General features: G+C 40.1%; 1 protein-coding gene across 9 annotated transcripts in view; it reads left to right on the forward strand.

Moving 5' to 3' along the window:
- BCAR3 (BCAR3 adaptor protein, NSP family member) overlaps positions 1–19,818 on the forward strand; it is a 104,583-nt gene that overhangs the window by 83,206 nt on the left and 1,559 nt on the right. For all 9 annotated transcript variants that reach the window (XM_086753359.1, XM_086753360.1, XM_086753357.1 and 6 more), the window contains 8 exons: positions 8,138–8,266; positions 9,414–9,856; positions 11,864–11,964; positions 13,790–14,430; positions 17,062–17,177; positions 18,019–18,190; positions 18,384–18,507; positions 19,371–19,583. In XM_086753359.1, coding sequence (XP_086609485.1) covers positions 8,138–8,266; positions 9,414–9,856; positions 11,864–11,964; positions 13,790–14,430; positions 17,062–17,177; positions 18,019–18,190; positions 18,384–18,507; positions 19,371–19,583 — 1,939 coding nt within the window. The remainder of the gene's footprint in view (positions 1–8,137; positions 8,267–9,413; positions 9,857–11,863; positions 11,965–13,789; positions 14,431–17,061; positions 17,178–18,018; positions 18,191–18,383; positions 18,508–19,370; positions 19,584–19,818) is intronic.

Below are 19,818 nucleotides of genomic sequence, written 5' to 3' on the forward strand. Positions count from 1 at the left end.
TTTTGCTGCACTTAATTTTTGCATGTGAAATTACAACCTCAGTAACAGATGTTTGGTTTGTTTTCCCATACATTGATAGAAAATACAGTGATCTGAACCTGGATCAACTCTTTCTTCAGTCATTATGTATCAGTACCTTTTACAATCCCATTTGTTTTTACTAGCTGTTTGTGGTTAAGGTCAGCTTCTACATTTGAGGAAAAGGGTTTCCTGTTTGTGGTTAAAAAAAAAAGAGTGAAGGAGAATGCTAAATTGTGACTTAGGCCACTTCCACGCCAAAATGTTGTTCTTTAATTTTTGCATTTTTTGGAAGCTAAGAACTAAGTTAAGACTAAATCAGCCATGAACGGTAACTTAAAAAATCAATAGGTCTAAATTAATAAAGTTACCTTTGTCACAAGTCAGTTTTTTTTAGTTCTAGTTAGTGGTGTTGTCATAATCAGAGGGAAAGACCTTGAAGTTCAGGTATTTTCATTCTTAATTCTCTGCTATGATTCACCCTCAGCTGAAGCTGTGCAAAAGGGGAAAGGCACTCCAATTAATCAGAACTGCCAAGTTTTAAAACTTCCAGCACGTTGATTTAGCTCATTACTGGGTAATGTACTAATGCTATGAATGTGGCTTGCGTAATAAGCCTTTTATAAGCAGCAACTTATTGTAAGTGCCATGTCTTATCTTGGATAAATTGCAAACACTTTTTATAGACAGTAGATCTTAATTAATAATTCTTCAGTATGTGATGATCTAAATCTGTTTCACTGGCATCTTTGGGCTTGATGTATCCAGTTTCAGCATGTATGTGGAGGCAGTTGGATTTGATAACAAGTCATCACCACCCAGTATTATGAGTCTGCCTTTTTGATGTTGGATTTGTTGTTGTTGGAGAAGGCCAGATGGGGGAAAAATTGACTTATCAAAATTATGTGAAATTTTGTACAGCTTCCTGAACTTTGATTCCCCATTGTCTTGCTGCTGGGTTTGAGTTTTGATGAGTCTTATACTATATAACTTTTTTCAATTTCCCATGGTAATTTTATACAGTTTATCAAACTTTCACTGCAGTATACCCTCTAATATATAGATAGCACAGGGACCACCGGTGCTCCGTAAGCGATTCCTGTTCAATGGCAATGGAAACATTCTCCAGTAGATATTGACACATTTAATTTCTTGCTAATACCTTTCATTTAGGTATTTCTCAGCTTAAAAAAAAAGCTACCCAACTCCTAAAATCCTTTGGATTTGGTAGTCAAAATCCCCAGAGTCACTGAGTGAGGAGATTAGGATTTTACTAACTCTAAACTCAGAATTTCTCAGAATCCATATTATAGAAATGAGTCTGTCCTCCTAGCTCTGAATGTGGTCACCTAGAAAATTAAAAAGTTGTTATCAGTATAGTGTTGTACTGGAAAGTGGATGCAGAGTCCACTAGAACCGATTCTTTCCATTAACTTCAGTTAACATTAGACTGAACTTGGTACTAAAAGCCTTTTTTATTTTCCTCCTCCCAAACAAATATCTCACTTGTTAGTGAATTAAAAAATGGCCACTTTTCTGTGAATGTCAGGCAGGTTATGTTGTTCATAGTGGCTGACTGAGAACATGTACGTGATCGAGTTTATTTGATTTTTAAATAGCTGTTATGATGGAAGTCTTCATGGTGATTTATTCTCTTTTCATCCGTAACCTCAAAAGTTGTCATCTATTACTGAAGGCCAATTAGTGGAGTTATAAGTAAAATTAAATATATTATACTTATTATAAATAAAATGAAAACATGTTATAAATTGATTTAACTGTCTATTTTAAAATGCTTGTACTCATAGTGCCAGACAGGCAGTTTGATCAGGATCACAAGAGCACAGGGTTAGAGACTTAAGGGATCTCTGCAGCCAGTGAAGTATATCTTGATTGACAATAAAACGGTCATTTTCTCTATGAACAAGTTGATTCCTCTCTAGTGATTTGGAAATAGAAGAATTTCTTTTTTTTTTTTTTCCCCACTTTTCCAGATGTTTTTATTGTCCCGTATCTGTGTGTCCCTTCCCTTCTTTCTCATTTTACATCTTTGTCTTCCCTCTTGGTATTTCCTGTCTCTTGCCCTAGCATCCCCTTCACATTTTCTGTTGATTGGTCTTTCCGTTAAATTACCCACTTGACTAAAAGCTATGTAAATCTCACAAAATTTAATTTTTTGCTGAATCACAAAGTATCTCCTAATTCTCCTCATTTATTTGGAGGTTCTGTAGGACCTAGTGATTTTACATAGTGAGAAAGTTGTAGTTCATGGTGCACTTAAGCAAAAATGGCAGGCCTCCAGGGTTGAAGAAAAGGATTTGGGAGAAAGCTATAATAAATTAAGTTTAGATAGATACAGTACATTTATTAAAAGTTTAGGAAAGGTACTGGCCTGACTTAGTTCCTAAATCAGATCACACTTCAGTTTTCACAGAGCTGTTCTCATTTATCCCTAATAATTGTCTCTTCTCTTTTTTTTCTTTCCATTTTTTTTTTCTTGAAATCTTCAAGGGAAGAGGAAATCGGGTGGTTCCAAGGCTGCTTGTTGGGCTGATCTAAATATCAGGTAGCAGAGCTGTGCAAAGCACCAGGAAATACTTGAGATTGAATGGAAATGTGACCACATTTAGTCATGTACCTGTAACAGTCCTTGACTGTGCTTTAAGTAAATAATGCTTTGCCAGAAGGATAGAAAGAGAGGTGATATGAGCTACCGAATTATCAGAACTGAAGGAGATGATCTAGCATGACAGATTTTGGACCACTTCCAAACTACGTCCAGAGAGTAAAAGTCTTTCCCTCCTAGTTCAAGCTGTTTAAAAACCAACCAAACAAATAAAAACTTTATCATCTTAGAGAGGAAATAATTAATAACAATTGGGGTAAGCCGTGAAAGCTAGAACACATAAGATAGGCAACTTTGGGCCTGTATGTAGAAACCTATGTGATTCTCCCCTCAGCTGTTTTGAAATGCCATTGGTACATGTACTTTGCTGAAGTTGTAGATATGAACTGGAGAAAGAATCCACTGCCAGTAGGCAACAGAAATAACTGTGAGACTTCTGTTTTGTTTACCACCAAACTCATACAGTAGATTATTCAGCACCATTAAAAATTATACAAATCTAACATGATAAATTCGGCTAGGATAGTTGATACAACAGCTTGATACAGGGAGTTTCCTTTGAATAGTGCCAAACCCTCAAATGAAAGTAAATCCTTGAATGGACAAGCAATAGATTATTGTGAGAAATTCCCTTTAAAATATGTTCACAAGTTTCATAGGTATAGTGTATTTTGGTAGGTCAAGTCCTCTTTAAATTTACCCTGAATAAGGTTATATTTTGGTGGTTTACTTCCTTACGCTTTGATATTTTCCATTTTTGGTACGCTAGATTAATATTTGCCTGGAAAAATGTAAAATAATGTGTAACATCAAGGATAGCTTGTTACATCTGTAAGCACAGTCTGCTTTTAGTTTAATGGCCCTGAAGTATAAATCCTTTGTGAAATATAATAAACTTGCTTGGCATTTCTTAAAAACACTAAAATACTTGTACTCACTGGAAATTTTTTTCCCCATCTAAACTCTTGACTCTCTAGGTTTTCCATTGAGTATGTAAGTAGGATTGAGGGGGTTTGCTGGAGGTTGATAATATTGTATTGCCTAAATAGTTTATATTTTTCTTTTAAAGACCTGTTCACAAAAACTTAGCTTGGCAGGAATATCTTAAAATAGCACCAGGACTGGAAACAATGTGACCAAACAGTTCTGGAAAGCACCTGCTTAGGGTGAGTTTTTTTCTAGTACGGTCAGGAAAAGCATCTGTGTTTGAAAAGTGCTCTGCTGACTTCATTTGCTTTTATATTCCAGGGATCTCTGACAGGGTTATTGCCACTTAGAAATCTTAGAGCATTTAAACTGGAAGCTTTCCTAGGTCACTTCAACTGTGTTTTGTTGCATAATATACTAAAGTATTTAGTTTTTGTTCTATATTTTTAACATTTCTTTATACCATCCGCTTCACTATCTAACTGTAAATGTAAATTCAAGTTTCTTTTTGTCATTGGGTAGGAGCCAACAAAGTGCCTTAGACAAAGGCATAAACTGAGAACATACTGCTAAATAAAGGTTTGTCACTATGAATTAGTGCAAATTTACAGCATACCATTACTATCCATTAACTTTTGGGTGCTATTGGGAAATGAGGCTGAAGTATCTGTGTCAGGTTGTGTGGGATAGGTCACATTTTCTTTTAAAATAAATGCCATTGACATAGCTAATTATGCTGTTCTAATCTTACGCTCTTCCTTATTTACACACTAACATGCTTGTGTAGGCTGTGCCTGGAGGGATTTTTGTGCCCTTACAAGCCAGTAGTATCCTGGCTTGTATCAGAAATAGTGTGCCCAGCAAGAGTAGGGGCGTGATTTTCCCCCTATACTTCGCACTGGTGAGGTCGCACCTTCAATACTGTATTCAGTTTTGGGCCCCTAACTACAAGAAAGACACTGAGTTGCTGGAGTGTGTCCAACAAAGGGCAACAAAGCTGATGAAGGGTGTGGGGAACAAGTCTTATGAGGAGCGCTGAGGGAACTGGGATTGTTTAGTCTGGAGCAGAGGAGGCTGAGGGGAGATCTTATCACTCGCTACAGCTGCCTGAAAGAAGGTTGTAGTGAGGTGAGTGTTGGTCTCTTCTCCCAAGTAACTAGTGGTAGGACAAGAGGAAATGGCCTCAAGTTGTGTCAGGGGAGGTTTATTATTATTGGATATTAGGAAAAAATTCTGTACTGAAAGAGTGGTCAGGCACTGGAACAGGCTACCCAGGGACGTAATTGAGTCATCATCTCTGGAGGTATTTAAAAGACGTGTGGATGTGGCACTTATGGACTTATGTTTAGTGGTGGACTTGCCAGTGCTAAGTTAATGGTTGGACTTGATCTTAAAGGTCTTTTCCAATCGAAGTGATTCTCTGATGGGATGTTCAGTGTATGCAGAGATTCTTGCAGGACCAGAGGCCTTAGGTGTAGTGCTTAGAATACAACGGCATAGGCTGGTATATTTACAGGCAGTTCATCAGTCACACTTTTATTTAATGGATATAAGTTGTATAAGAAATCAGTCTCAGCCAACAAAAAACTGTCCAGGAAGACATGCTATTACTAAACTTGCTTACCTAGCAGTTTATCTCCTATGTGTTTCGGCATTTGTGCTAGCCACAGGAGTTCTTCCACTAAGTTCAGAGCTTAGTGGAAGCTAAGGGGGTTGTTTAAGCATATTTACTTCATCTCAGGAGATGTTTGACCTCTGGCAATCAGAGTATGCTTGGCATGATAGACCATGGTGGAGAGGATTTTTAACAAATCAATAATCATGACTGTTAACAATTTAGTTGGTTTGGATTCCTTAAATGTTTTTCTTATTGTGTTGCTAGATGTAATTCAAGTGTAGTATGTGTCTCTATGTTCATTCGAGTAGTGAAAAATCCATTTAACCACCAGAAGAAATTCTAGGTTTCTCTGCTGTATTTGTAATTCATGTGTATCTGTAACCTGATTAGTCTGTTTTTTTAAGATAATTTGTGTCAGTACAATGGATAAAACTAGTGCACATTCAAAGACCTGTAGCTCATTTTGTTGGTTAAGAATCTAGCTCTCCTAAGCAAATTCAGTAGTCTGTTCAATTTACAGTAGCTTTGCATACCACTGAGATACAGTGAGGTGCTTTTGGAATGATGGTAAGTTTGTACAGTAGTTTTGAGTTTTTTAATATCTCTATTCAGTCAAAAGCATCTTTCAAAAACTTAAATACAGTTGACATAAAAGTAGTAGTTCCTTTCAGAAGGTCTGCAAAATACACAGCTGTGAATGTAAAAGGTTTGTATACCAATACAGCTGAACGCTGTTGTTTAGATCAGAGGGGATACTTCAGAAGTTCTCCAGCTGCTTAATTGCATGGTCAGGAGAAAAGTACTCTTGAAAAGTCTGGTCTCAATTTGTGTGCTCTTCATTCTACCTTCAACTTATGTAAATGCTATAATGCTTGCTATGGTTCTATAAGATGTGGCAGTGAAAAGGTTAACTGTTAATTCTGAAATCAATGCCAGTCAGCTTTAAATTGTACCCAGCCATTTGAGTTGGGAAATAAAAGTGGCAGGCATGTGCCACTAGTCCCTTAGCTATGTTAGTCTGATAGGTCACAGAGGTTTGGGGAGTGGGGGGTGTGTTGGCCTTACTTCACTATATTTTGATACTTCGATATCCTTTTGGACTTGAGTCCTCACCAGACCTCTTCTGTGACTCTTTCTGCACCCAGTAACATAATCTCTTCATGTTGTACATGGTTTTATGAAAGAGTCCTTGCAGTGAAGGTCTTTTTTTTTTTTTTGTGGCATGATTTGTTCCTGCACGGACCTTTCTTCTTGTAAAGCTTGGGAGGACTTGGTGAAAGACCTTGACTGTACAAAAGTACAAAGGATTTACTTGTTGAAAATGATTGTCCATTTTGAACCACATTTGTATGGATAAATACCACCCTGTTATGGTTCACAGAAGCAAAACTGAGGCAAAAAGTTATTCTTTACCAGATCTTTACCTATTGCCTTCCTGTATAAGTTACTACGCTCATTTGTGTTTGTCTAGGAGAAGCCTTAGTTTTCTCTGAGAAAAGCATAGAGAAGAGGAGAATTTATCTCAGAATTTCTCTGGGCTCCCAGCATGTTTAAATAGTTTTGGCAGTAGTAGGATGCCTCTTCTGGCATTATTCCACAAAAAATCTGCTGTCTAGTAATCTGTTGTAATTCAGTCTGCTTGAAACTGCAGGGAGGATTATTGAAAGAAGTGCTAAATGGGTGCCACCTGCTCCCACTGTTAGGAGCTGTGCGTATTCTATATGAAGAAGAAAATGCTATAGAGACCAGTGTTCATGGAAAGAGGAGGATTGGTGGGTGAGCATTCCCAGTTCTTTTAAAAATAATACATGTTGCATGTTTACATCAGTGTGTGAGCTTTGGCTCCTATCCAGAGCTAAAACAAAAATCCGTAATGCACTGGGGAAAAATCTTGCATTTTATTCTGCTCTTCAGCTGGAGGCCCCTCTCTCTTTTTAAAAATATGATTTCTTTTGAGAGGGGGTATACTCCGATTCTTTAATCAATGTAGAACATGTTCCCTGCAGGGAACCTGTTTCTCTTGGGTATCTTAGGCTTTTGAAACTCTTCAGCAACAGTAAAGATAGGCTGGAGTCCCCAGACCTTGGCAAATGTAATGAAGTCCAAACAACTTCCCTCCACTGAGTGCTTATGAAAGAGCACATGAGAACTCTCTAGAGAAGATACTGCTCCTTACTTTGTTAGCAACACTGCATCCACAGGAAGGACTAAGGAGCCAGAGTGCTCCAGCATGGAAGCTGTGCTCCGAGAAGATATGAAGACTGGAATTTTCCAGAGAATCTTACAGTGGTTGTATAGTGGTGATGGAGATATCTCCAAGTGGATCTCATGCTTTTTTGTGCTAAGGGGCAACAAGATCTCCTTTCCCTTAAGACAGGAACATCTTGTACATGGAGATTTAATGACCATTAGAAGTAAGCCCTTTAAGGTTGAAAATTTACTTTGGCAAACATTTCTTCAGTGCAGCAGAAATACTGAACAACTATGTATGTCCAGGTTAGCCTGTCTTGATGCATTTGGAATGTTCTTAATTGGATGGGTTCAAGGGGGATGGGGAGGGGGGAAGAATCTGAATTTAAAATGGCCGTTTAAACAGGAGGAAGAATATTGGAGCAGAGCATTTTGGCCCCGCTCCATTTTTTGGGATATAGTTAGAATTCTTATTGGGAAGAGGAAGTAAGAGAAGTGACTTTGTAGGTGTGTCATTATTAACTTGGTGTACAGGCAGAACACTTTGCTCTGTTCTGTGCAGTGCGTAACAATCACATGTTGTCTCACTGAATGCTTGGTTTTGCAAATACGGTCTGGAGAGTGAAGCCAAGCCAGCCTGCTAAAAGCAGCACCTGCATTCCAGTGGCTGGTGCAGATCATGTGATCAAAGTTATAACCCAGGTAAAATGTTAATCACTAAACTTGGCACAGTTGAAGCTTTTAATCTTTTATTGCAGTTTTCTAGGGAGAGGCAAGTTATGGACAACAGCCCAGAAAAACTGAAGAAGGAGTTAGAGGAAGAACTGCAGCTAAGTAGTGAAGACTTGCGTAGCCATGCCTGGTACCATGGACGAATTCCGCGGCAGGTACGTGGTCTTTGCTTTGCCAAATGTGCTTTGAACTTTTATAGACAAGCAGAACTGCACTAAAGTACTATACACATCTCTGACATCTGCGTTAATTTAGTAGAAACATAATGATTATTCATGTAAAAGCTATGGTATTTATCGCAGCTTGGCATAAAATGAGGCTGAGAAAGGATTCAGGTCAGACACTGGTGGAAAGTACAGGTATGTCAGGATTTGTGTGCACTGAATAAAGGCGGAAATGGAATTTAAGCTTTATATGAGACTACTATCCCCACGTATTTTTCAGATACACGGACATTAATTTGGTTCAGTGTTCTTAATCAAAGTTTAAATGTTCTTGATAATTTTCTTTCTTGCACTTGGAGTTTGAGGGAGGGGGAAAAAAAACCACTACAAAATCTATGTAATAACTTAATCTTGATCCTCACAATCGTAGTTAAAATATGTTAAAGCTGTGGTTGGGCTGGAGCTCAGGTTCCCCGAGCACCTGGAGCTCCCCCTGCGGGCCTCCCTCCTGTGCGTACCCGGCTCTTGCTGGAGCTGCGAACTGCCTGCTGCCCTTCACCTGAATGAGGAGAGCGGGCACAGCAGCCACATACACTGCACTTAAGATTAACTGGTAGATGCATATTTTATCACATGAAAGGACTGACTCAAAACAGAAACCCAGGATTTTTCTGACTTTTTCTAGTACTATGCAGTATTCACAAAGAATAAAAAATGAAAGCCTCTGTCTCTTAAGATAGTAAAAAAAGGATAATTTCTGGGGTCCTGTCTTCTAAGCTTCAGTGCGATTGTCTAAACTCTAAAAGCCTGAGTCCTTGCTTTCCCTTCATGCCTTATTTTCTGTTAGCAAACTGGAAGGAAATATATATGCAAAAATGGGTCATGCTTCTGGCTGCTGGGCATTTTCCAAGAAGTCCCTGCAGATCTCTGCTGTGAGATGAGCTCTTAATTTTAGGATTGGAGACATCATTCTTCTACCACACTTCATGCTTTGCTTTGCTTTGTATTTCTAGCTTTGTCGGTCCTCCAAGAGCAGCAAAATTAAGTCCTATGTTTAACAATATTTTGTTGCTATGTGTTGATTACTTGTTTTCTGATTCTGAAAGTATTTTTTTAATATAATTCTTTTTCCTCAAAGGTGGCAGAAGGCCTAGTTCAGAGAGATGGAGATTTTCTGATTAGGGATTCTCTGTCCAGTCCTGGGAACTTTGTTCTTACCTGTCAGTGGAAAAATACCTCTCAGCATTTTAAAATCAACAGAACAGTTCTAAGACTCAATGAAGCCTACTGTCGTGTTCAGTATCAGTTTGAACTGGAAAGTTTTGACAGTATCCCCGGCTTAGTTAGATACTATGTTGGGAATCGCACACCAATATCAAAGCAGAGTGGAGCAATTATTTTTCAGCCTATCAACAGGACTGTGCCTCTCAGGTGTCTGGAAGAAAAGTATGGTGTAACTCCAGTCCAACAAAAAGAGCCAAGTATCCCTGACGGAAAAACAGAAACTGCAAAAAGGCTGAATCTTGGTATATCCAGCATGCAATCCCCGGAGCAGAGCATATTCAGAGGAAATCTTTTGAGGTACTCTAATTTTGCTGTCCTTATGGAGGGAAATGAGGTAACTCTAGCTCCTGCTGTAGGTGATGTGAATTTTCAATTTAATTTTAGATCATAGAATCATAGAATGGTTAGGGTTGGAAGGGACCTTCAAAGGTCATCTAGTCCAACCCCTCTGCAAGAAGCAGGGACATCCCCAACTAGATCAGGTTGCTCAGAGCCTCATCCAGCCTGGCCTTGAACATTTCCAGGGATGGGGCATCCACCACCTCTCTGGGCAACCTGTTCCAGTGTTCTACAACTTGCACTGTAAAAATTTTTTTCCTAATATCCAATCTAAATCCACTCCCCACTATTTTAAAACCATTATCCCTCATCCTATCACAACAGGCCCTACTAAACAGCCTATCCCCATCTTTCTTGCAGGCCCCCTTGAGGTACTGGAAGACCGCTATCAGGTCTCCCCGGAGCCTCCTCTTCTCCAGGCTGAACAGCCCCAACTCTCTCAGCCTGTCCTCATAAGAGAGGTGCTCCAGCCCTCTTATCATCTTCGTGCTTCGTGGCCCTCTTCTGGACCTTGTCCAGCTGGTCCACGTCCTTATGTTGGGGGCTCCAGAACTGGACACAGTATTCCAGGTGGGGTCTCACCAGGGCAGAGTAGAGGGGGAGAATCACCTCCCTCGACCTGCTGGCCACACTCCTCTTGATGCAGCCCAGGATGCGGTTGGCCTTCTGGGCTGCAAGGGCGCATTGCCAGCTCGTATTGAGCTTCTCGTCCACCAGCACTCCCAAGTCCCTTTCCTCACGGCTGATCTCGATCCATTCTCTGCTCGGCCTGTATTTGTGCCTGGGATTGCCATGACCCAGGTGCAGGACCTTGCACTTGGCCTGGTTGAACTTCATGAGGTTGGCACGGGCCCACCTCTCCAGCCTGTCAAGGTCGCTCTGGATGGCATCCCTCCCTTCCAGCGAGTCGACGGCATCACACAGCTTGGTGTCATCGGCGAACTTGCTGAGGGTGCACTGTGTCCCACTGTCCATGTCACCAACAGAGATGTTGAACAGGGCCGGGAAGACTAGGTGTGAGAGTTTGCTGATTTTTAGCAAAGGATTTTTTTAGGGCCTGATTTTTGAAACTTCCTGACTTTGTTAAAAAGATGCTAACTACTTTGTGGTTATGGGGCTTGATCTTCAGAAAACTGAAGCTACATTAAGGAGGTAAAAATAAGTGGGGATGGATGAAGCCATGCTGTAAGTGGCAAGGCTGCACACAGTCTTTGCTAATCATGTGACCCAGAGCATGCCCCAGGTTTATAAGGAGGCTCTTATCCCTGACATTTCCATTACGACAGTGAAATAGTGCTTCCTGAATGCCGTTTGATTAGCCTAGCAAAAGAAAGTAATTCTAGCAGACTGGTAAATGAGTGCAATAATGAGATTCTGAAAATATCTTTGGAAAAACAAGATGCATGTCTGCAGTTCCAAATGGACTAGTTGCTTAAAGGTGGTGATGGCTTTGGTTCTGGTTCTCAGTTTGCAAGTTGATGCATATTGGGGAGAGGGAAGGGAAAATTCGTTTGAAATCCACAGAGGGAGAGCAAAATGTAGACTCTGGAAGCACAACAGCAGTGCAACTCATTCTTCAGTGACTTAGCAAATCTTGACTAGTATAAGACAAAAGATTAAAATAAAATCTTGCTGCTGCTCCAGAGAAGTCTGTTTTTCCATATTTGACTTCCACCATAAAAATACCAAGTATGGGATAATGGATCCTAATTTCAGTGTCCAAATCAAATGTTCCATTAAATAGTCTCAACATTCAAAGTAACACCTTCTACGAATGCTGCAGGGTCACACATGTTACAGCCCATTTCATTGCTACCACACCAACATGAAGTACCTTTTATAAGCTGCCCAAGCGGAAAGCTAATGATCCTTGCCCTGCTTATGATATATTCTAGCAATTGGCTTTGTATGTTAAGAGTGTTGGATATATTGATATGGTTTTGTTTGCATTTTTGTTTACCCTAGAAACAAAGAAAAAAGTGGTAGCCAGCCAGCTAGTTTGGATCATGTTCTGGACAAAAGATTCCCCCTAAAGGCTCACCAGTCAGAGAGCTATCTGCTAATAGGTATGTTTTGTAAGTAAATGTTTCACACTTAGAATCTGTGTGTGCCCAGGTGGTCCGTTACACTTCAGACCAAAGTGAGAGTCTTGAGTGTGTGAGTACTGTATATACAGTTGTATTTAATGGCCGAGGTAAGCTGTGTTAGCATACTGCTTGCTCTTTAAGTCATTGGAATAGATTTTTTTTTTTTTTAAATTTATTTACAGTGCACCAACTAGTACATTAGCACTGAAGTCAGCAGGCTTCCACACACAAAAAAATGACAGCTACAGTTGGCATTAACATCCTTTTGGACAGCGTTACCTTTCTGCACTTGTGCTTTACAAGAACTGACTTATTTAACTCCTGTCATTGTGACAGAGCTCTATTAGGTAGAAGCAATGTTTCATGGAAATTCTGGTAACTGCTTTTTCTCAGGGTAAACTATGCAGATGTAGTAGTGTTCCTCACCAGGAGAAAAGCACTGCCATGGCTCTTGTACTCAGTTCTGTCCTTCGGTCTCTCAAATCTCTCTCCCTCCCATCCCTTTTGCTTTTCATTCCTTTTAACACCTTTGCTGATGTCTGGTTCCATGACCACTGTCATTGTCTTCCTCCAGTGATAAAAAATGTACCAGCACTTGTCAGTTGTTGATCGTGGCTTTTTCTTTCTCAGATTCTTCAGAGGTTTGAGCAATTGTTTCCACACTAACAGACTGTGTAAGAAAGCTTGCAGTGATGCATCTGTTCCCATGTGGACAAATTCTACTGTTTGACTTTCAAAGCTGCTAGTCATTTTGAATACAATAGCTGTTAAAATTTATAGTGCCTGTTGTGGAAAGGTTTCTCAAGACAGGGATAATATTAAGTATATGAATAGTGAGACTGTATTTTGATAGAAAGAGTGTGCTCCTGTGTTTAACAGTGGGATGGACAGACATTGATAAAACAAGTTTCTGTCCCTCTGTAATTGAATTGATTATCTTATTCCAATCTGTGGCTGCAAAAACTCTTCTTTTGGTACGAGAACAGTTAACCTAAAGGGTACGGCTGTGCATTTTGTCGTGGGGTCCTCCAAGCAGGTTCTGGTGTCATACTGCAATTTGCAGATCTTGTTGTCTGCATAACTGGAGAGCCAGCTGGAAACAAGTAGTAAAGCCCACATGATGCAACTGGCCACTTTGCTGTAGCTACCAGCAAATGCACTGAGATCTGGAGATTGGGAATGTGAGATAAAGGGTTCAGTCCTTATACTGGATCCCAAGGTTTGTATATGCAGTGAGTACAAGATCAGGCATAAATGCACAGAAGTATATGGATGTGTTTCTCCAGCTCTTCAAATGAGCTACTGTTTAGCAAAAAGATCCCTGAAATTCATTCCTTCCATACCTTATTGCAGGTTCAAGCTTGACTGTGGGAAGCTTGTCTTTAATCTCAAACTTGTCATTCTCAGAAATGACTCATCTTTTATGTGGTATGGCTGGAAGTTTCTGTTTTTATAGCCTAGATCAGGTTACAAAGAAACCTCCTATTCCAAGCCATGGAGACCATCCAGCTCTGACAGTATAGCCTATGTATGCAGCAGGGACTGGAATTATTGTCAGCATTACCACAGAATAATATTATGGTGCAGCTGTTCTGTGTATTAGATCTGAGGAGGATCAACAAGTGAATGGAATTTGCTGGCTAGCTCATTCTTAAAAATATAATTTCATATACAGTTTTGTCAGTGAATAATTGACATGATCTAACAATATTTTCCTCCAGAAGTGTATTAAGAGATGAAACCTGGGATAAGCATCAGGAATTGCATATGTTTTGGTCTTCTAAATTACCATTTCCCCCTGCAGGTTCAAGACATCCATCTCGATTACCTGAAGCAGATGCAGACTCCTGTCCAAGCTCTCCTGCATTTAGAACAGGCAGTGAACCTTCTCTAAGCCCCACAGTTTTTCAGAAAGTCACCTCTGAGTCACAAGTAGGGGAAGCTCTTAGAGGATCAGACAGTCAGCTCTATCCGAAGCCTCCACCTAAACCCAGCAAAGCACCCCTGATGAAGCCCCCAGATTCTCCTTTGGCTTCCCACAGTTCAGAAGGACACTATTGTGAACTAAACCCTGCCAGAGATCCTGCAGCAGCAAAACAACATTTATGTCAGAAAAACAGCTATGTGGAATATCTGACACGAAAAGAGAGGGGAACACATTCATTCAGGAACTCTGAAACAAACTTTTTGATCCTGGAAGATGACCCTATGTTGAACTCTGCAGGTCCTTTAGAAGCTTCAACTGAGATGGCTGAAGAAGATAGCATCTTTTCTGCACCCGTTTTTGAGATGGTGTCTAGTTTTAAACCAAATGATTTTGAATCCAAACTACTTCCTCCTGAAAACAAGCCATTGGAAACATCAATGTTAAGAAAAGTTAAGGAGCTTTTCACCAACAACAATCCAAAGATTATTGCACAGCATATTCTTAGAATGGACTGCAAGGTAAAAAAATAATAATGATTCTTGCATTTTATTTTCTATTGTGCAAGTTTAGACTTTTTAAAGAAGTTACTTGAAAAGATTAATGGGTAGATTTGCAGCTAATATAATAAATGTATTGACTTGCAGGAATTCTTAGGGTGCGGTGTTTTTTCTTTTTTTTTTTTTTTTTTCCATTTGAAGAACAAGGATGTTAACAAACACTTTGCACTAAAGGTCTCCCACCATCTTTAACTTTAGACTCCAATACTCAGTGTTCCATACATCTTTTTAGTCTCCTATTGGGTGCTGTGTATCTGTGATTCAGCCTTTCTTCTAATCCTTGGAGGAAGAGCTGTCTGTGCTGTAAACCATTGTGGAAAAAACTACTCATGAGGGAAATAGCTAGTTAGCTTGCAAGGACAAACAGTAGACAGACATTACCTGGTTGCTATACTGCTGGCTGTAATGCAAGATGTTCAGTGCAACTTGTAAAACTAGCTGCTCTTCTAATCTTTGTCCAAATCTCTGTCTGACAGCTGGATACGTGGTGTGGGAAAATGGCTATCAGGACTTCTGTGTTTCTCTCCTATGTGAGAACTGTATTGGTAGTGGAATTTTTTAGAAAGATGTAGAAACACAAAGAACTATTTATCACAATGTAGACTTTGTTCACCTGACAGGGCTTGGAGATCAGTTGTTGGATCAGAAAGATGGAAAGACAGAAGTAATCTCCTTATGAAATGATTACTTTGTGTAATAAAAAAAATGCAACTGCAGTTGAATCTGCACGACTTTGATGGCACGACTGAGTGCTGTACCTGCCATAGAGCAGCTACAGAAAACAAGTGTCATGGGCTTTGTTGGTTTTGGGTTTTGTTGGTTTTTGTTTTTGTTTGTTGGGGTTTTTTGGAAAGAAAGGAAGTGGGAATGGTGGTGCTCCAGAAGAAATGTGTCTGTAGCACTCTTCTAGTGCTGCTGCACTGATTCATAACGGGGCAGTTCACTGGAGCAGCAGCGGGATGAGCGTGTGTGAGTGCCTGCCAGCTGCTGGGTTCCTGCCAAGGGCAAACACAGCTTGTTTCCTCAGTAGCAGCATTGGCTGCTGCTGAGTGAGGTTTCACGCAGACATGGTGACTCAGAACAAGCCAGCTCCACAGCTGCTTAGTCTTCTCAGAACTGATAGACTGTGGCTTCTTTACTATGGTTTCAAGAGTAGTAACAGCATTCTCTAACATTTTAGCTCCAAAATTCACCTTTTCCTCCTTCAACCTATTAATACTAACCAGAATGTCTTTTAATATATTGTTAGAGAGTTTGTTGCTTGAAGGCATAGGATAGGCATGCCTTAGAGAAGTAGTGAGGGGGTTTATACATATATTATATTCAATTAGCTCATTATTAGTCTCCCTATTTTAAATCCTGTAAACTTTGGAATGGGGACAAGGAAACTGGAAGTGTGGGAGCCTGTACAATTAATTAAGAGTGACTGGGGTGTTTTACAGAAACAGATTTTTGGATTTTGGAGGAGGAACAGTAACTAGCTGGGACATGTAGAGAAGCCTGTTTTATCTTCATCTTGGAGTGCTGAGAGCCAATGACTGTTATTCATTGGTAACTTGTTGCATAGCACTGCACTGATAGGAACTGCATGATATGATGAGATTGGCATGTGAACTGGGCCAGAATAAATGCTTGTATTGCTTACTGAGAACTGTAAGGCTGAAATTCATAGCGCAAGTCTTCTGGTGTCATCAGTAGCTCAGTTTGCCTTTTAAATAATGACATTTCTAATGATGAAAGAAGCAGCCATATGGTAAGTGATGGAGTGAATATCTGCCACTTGCATGCTTGAGAGGGCTTTTTGTAATGAAGGAGCAATCAGTGTGTCTTCAGGGGCTTCATATCACTCCTGCATCTCCAGAAGCAAAACAGGTTTCTCTAGTGCTAGATTTTGCACCAGTGAGGCTGCTTGCATGGTCCAGACAGCTTTCATCTTTTAATAACCAAGAAAGTCTGCTGATGGGTGTATCAGAAAATAGCAGGCAGATTGGTTTGTAAATGTGTCAACATACAGGCCTTAAACCAGCAGATAATACGGTATGTTTAAACAGCAAAGACAAATTGGTGAGGGTGTCAGCGCTGACATACTGACTTTATTAGGCACTCAATACTCAGTGTCCTCCTTAAAGTCCTTTTACTAATTAATCCTATGAGGACCCTGTGGTGTAATCTAAAAACATTCTGAGCAGTGGTCTTTTTAGGAATGAAGAAGGTGAGGCAAATCTCTGCATCTTTAAGGCCAAAGAGCAGTGCCATTCTGACAAGGATCAGGCCAAGAGAGAGCACCACATTTTCTGGAGCTTGCATATGAATCTCCTTCTGGAAGTGGAGACAGTTTGATAAAGCATTTTGGTCCCACCTTTTGTTTTCTGATGACTGAATCATGCAAAAAGTATTTTATTGTTCTTTTTGTGTAAGACGCTGCATGTGCACGTTAGTTAAGTTTTTCTTAGACGACTGTTTTCTAATGTTGCTCGCTGTGCATTTAGCTCTGTATGCCCTATGCTAACCTAGAGGACTGCTATGTGGCTAGGGATTTTTTTGGAAGGAAGTTGGTTTCAGAACTCACATACACATTTTTGCACTTGACAGGTGGCGAGGATACTAGAAGTTTCTGAAGAGATGAGGAGGGTTATGGGAGTGAACTCTGGACTTGAACTTATTACCTTGCCTTACGGACATCAACTGCGCCTTGACCTAATTGAAAGGTAAATGTTCCTGTTACTCATTTTCCAGGGCAGATGGCCAGAAGATCAGATAGTTGCTACGTTGTACTCTACATTTCTTCAAAGAATGCTCTCCTGCACGTTTTTTGAATTCATGTGTACAGAAGATAACCTAGTGAGATGGCATGTAACTTCTTTTTGCATAGGAAAAATTCCGTGAGGTCATGGGGCAACTCTATGCATGTAATACAGGGAAAGGGGAACTGTATTGAAAGCAGGGTCCTAGAGCTCCTGAACACCCTCAGCTCTCCTTTAAGAGCTCGGGAAACTAAAGTTCAGGGGACTTACAATCTAGCTAGGCATGTATTTGTGGAAGAGATTGGAGGTAGGAGTCTTCTGCAACTGGGGAAGAGGCTAGATGATCTGGCTAAGTAAAAAAATAATCAGCAATGCTTTCTGTAAAAGTTCTGCACAAATTAAGGGTGAACAATTAGGGCCGCCTATCCCTGATCTAGTTGTTCTGCTTCTCTGATTGAAATTTCAGTAGTTTGGTTGCTGAAAGTTAGGGGAGAGGTCCTAGGATTGAGGACAAAGGTAATTGGGGCAATCTTCCAGTAACTGGGTGTTCATTCATTACTTGAGCAGAATTTTGTCTAGTAGTACTATCTTAGGAAAATGTATTAAAACACAAATTCAAAGCTAATGTATATGTATTCTATATAGTGGTATTACTGCTCTTGATAGAAAGATGTTGGTAAGTTTGCTGGGCACACCAAGATATTGAAATGCACCTTTGAATTGATGTTCTCTGAACACATTTACAGCACAAGGGATTATTAATTTAGTAATTTGTAACCAGCAGTATAACTTGTTTCACTTACAGGCACAACACTATGGCAATAGGAATAGCTGTGGATATCTTGGGTTGCACAGGAAATCTAGAAGAGAGAGCAGCAACATTAAACAGGATCATCCAAGTTGCCGTGGAGCTGAAGGACTCGCTGGGAGACTTGTATGCATTTTCTGCCATTATGAAAGCACTGGAAATGCCACAGGTGAAAAATCTGTTTATGTTCCAAAACATGGAGTAGTTTGGTTTATTTAACTTACAATTTCCTCAAGAAATTAACTACAATTTCTTCAAGACTAGAGAGATCCTCAGAACAGAAACTTTGTTGCTAGCAGTGTACTCTTCCCATGAACGGCTATGGAGTCAGTAATGGGTATTCTCTTATTTTGTGTGAACAGATCACCAGGTTGGAACAAACTTGGACCTCTCTAAGACATCATTATACCCAAACTGCCATTATGTATGAAAAACAGCTGAAGCCGTTTAGTAAAGCTCTGCATGAAGGACAAGATGAGTGGAACAGTGAGTATGAGTGACACCGTTTTCTATTTTAGCCTTTTAACTCTTCCACTACTGCTTTCCTGTGTTGGGAGATGAGGCGGCTGCCGTTTCAATAGCTGTGTATATCAATCATCTGTTAAAATGGCTACATGAATTTGTATAATGCAGTGTAAGACAATGAAATAGAAGGAAACAGTCTGCCAGACAAACAGTATGTGCTTGTGTGCATGTACCAATGCAGAAGGTAACATTCTGCCCAAACCCACTCCCTCTTTGTGAAGCAAAACCCAGAACACTCTGCATCATACTGCCTCAAAAAGAGGAAAAAAAAAGAAATCTTCCTCTGAGGAGAGTTACTTCTGGCAGATTTTTGCTTCGCTTATTGAATAAGAATGAATCCTCACATACAAAGAATTAGTCAGTCAGATAATTCCTCTGTTCACATCAAGTGCTGCTGCGTCAGATTCTTTGCAGCTGTAGTCTGCAAAGGGGTGCATGGGGTAGATGAGAACATTTCTCTGAACATTTCCCTAAGAGAACAGGTAGAGAAGAAAAACTTTTAGCCTCACAGAATTTATTGGAATTACTTAGATTTTAAATGTGTTTAAAAATATCTGTGCCACTGTCCAGTAATTCAGTAGAGCCTTTTCCTTCAGTGTATACAGTTTTTCAACACCACTGATTTTTGTCTTGGCCCTCTCCTGCAAGCAGTTCACTGGAAACTTTGTAGGACAGGCGTATCTGAGGTAAGGTGCTAATGTGAAAGATGGAAGATGAATGGTAGTTTCCAACTTTGAAAAGAGTACTGCAGTTACAGTAACTTTGTCAATTACCATGTTTTTATAATGTCTGATTATATGTATGTTTGTTACTCTTTATCCCAGAGACCATCAGTGCTCCACAGAACAATGTAACAGTGCCACTGCTGATGCCTCTCATTATTTTGATGGAGCGACAGGCTGTTGTTTTTGATGGCATGGACCTGTGGGAAAGCAGTGACCAAAGCTGCGAAATAATGCTCAAGCATTTGGCCACAGCTCGTCACATAGCACGGAACGCAGAGATGTACAGCTTGACTGCAGAAAGGATGCTGGAAGGTAGGGAGCACCAGTTGGAGAAACTGCTGCACATCCATGGAATTTGTGTGTTATGTCTGAAGAGTAAGATCTCTGCCTAAGTAAGTGCCACTAAGTGTCAGTGCAGGAAATTCTTCTGCTTTCATGAGAGCTGAGATAGATAGTAGGAAAGATCCTGCAGCAAACTCACTCAGTCTGAGACAACATCAATATTGTTTAGAAGTGGACAGTAAATTATTCAGCACTATAGTTCTCC

Source organism: Chlamydotis macqueenii, chromosome 8 (genome assembly GCF_036417535.1).
Source record: "Chlamydotis macqueenii isolate bChlMac1 chromosome 8, bChlMac1.mat, whole genome shotgun sequence".
NCBI lineage: Eukaryota > Metazoa > Chordata > Aves > Otidiformes > Otididae > Chlamydotis > Chlamydotis macqueenii.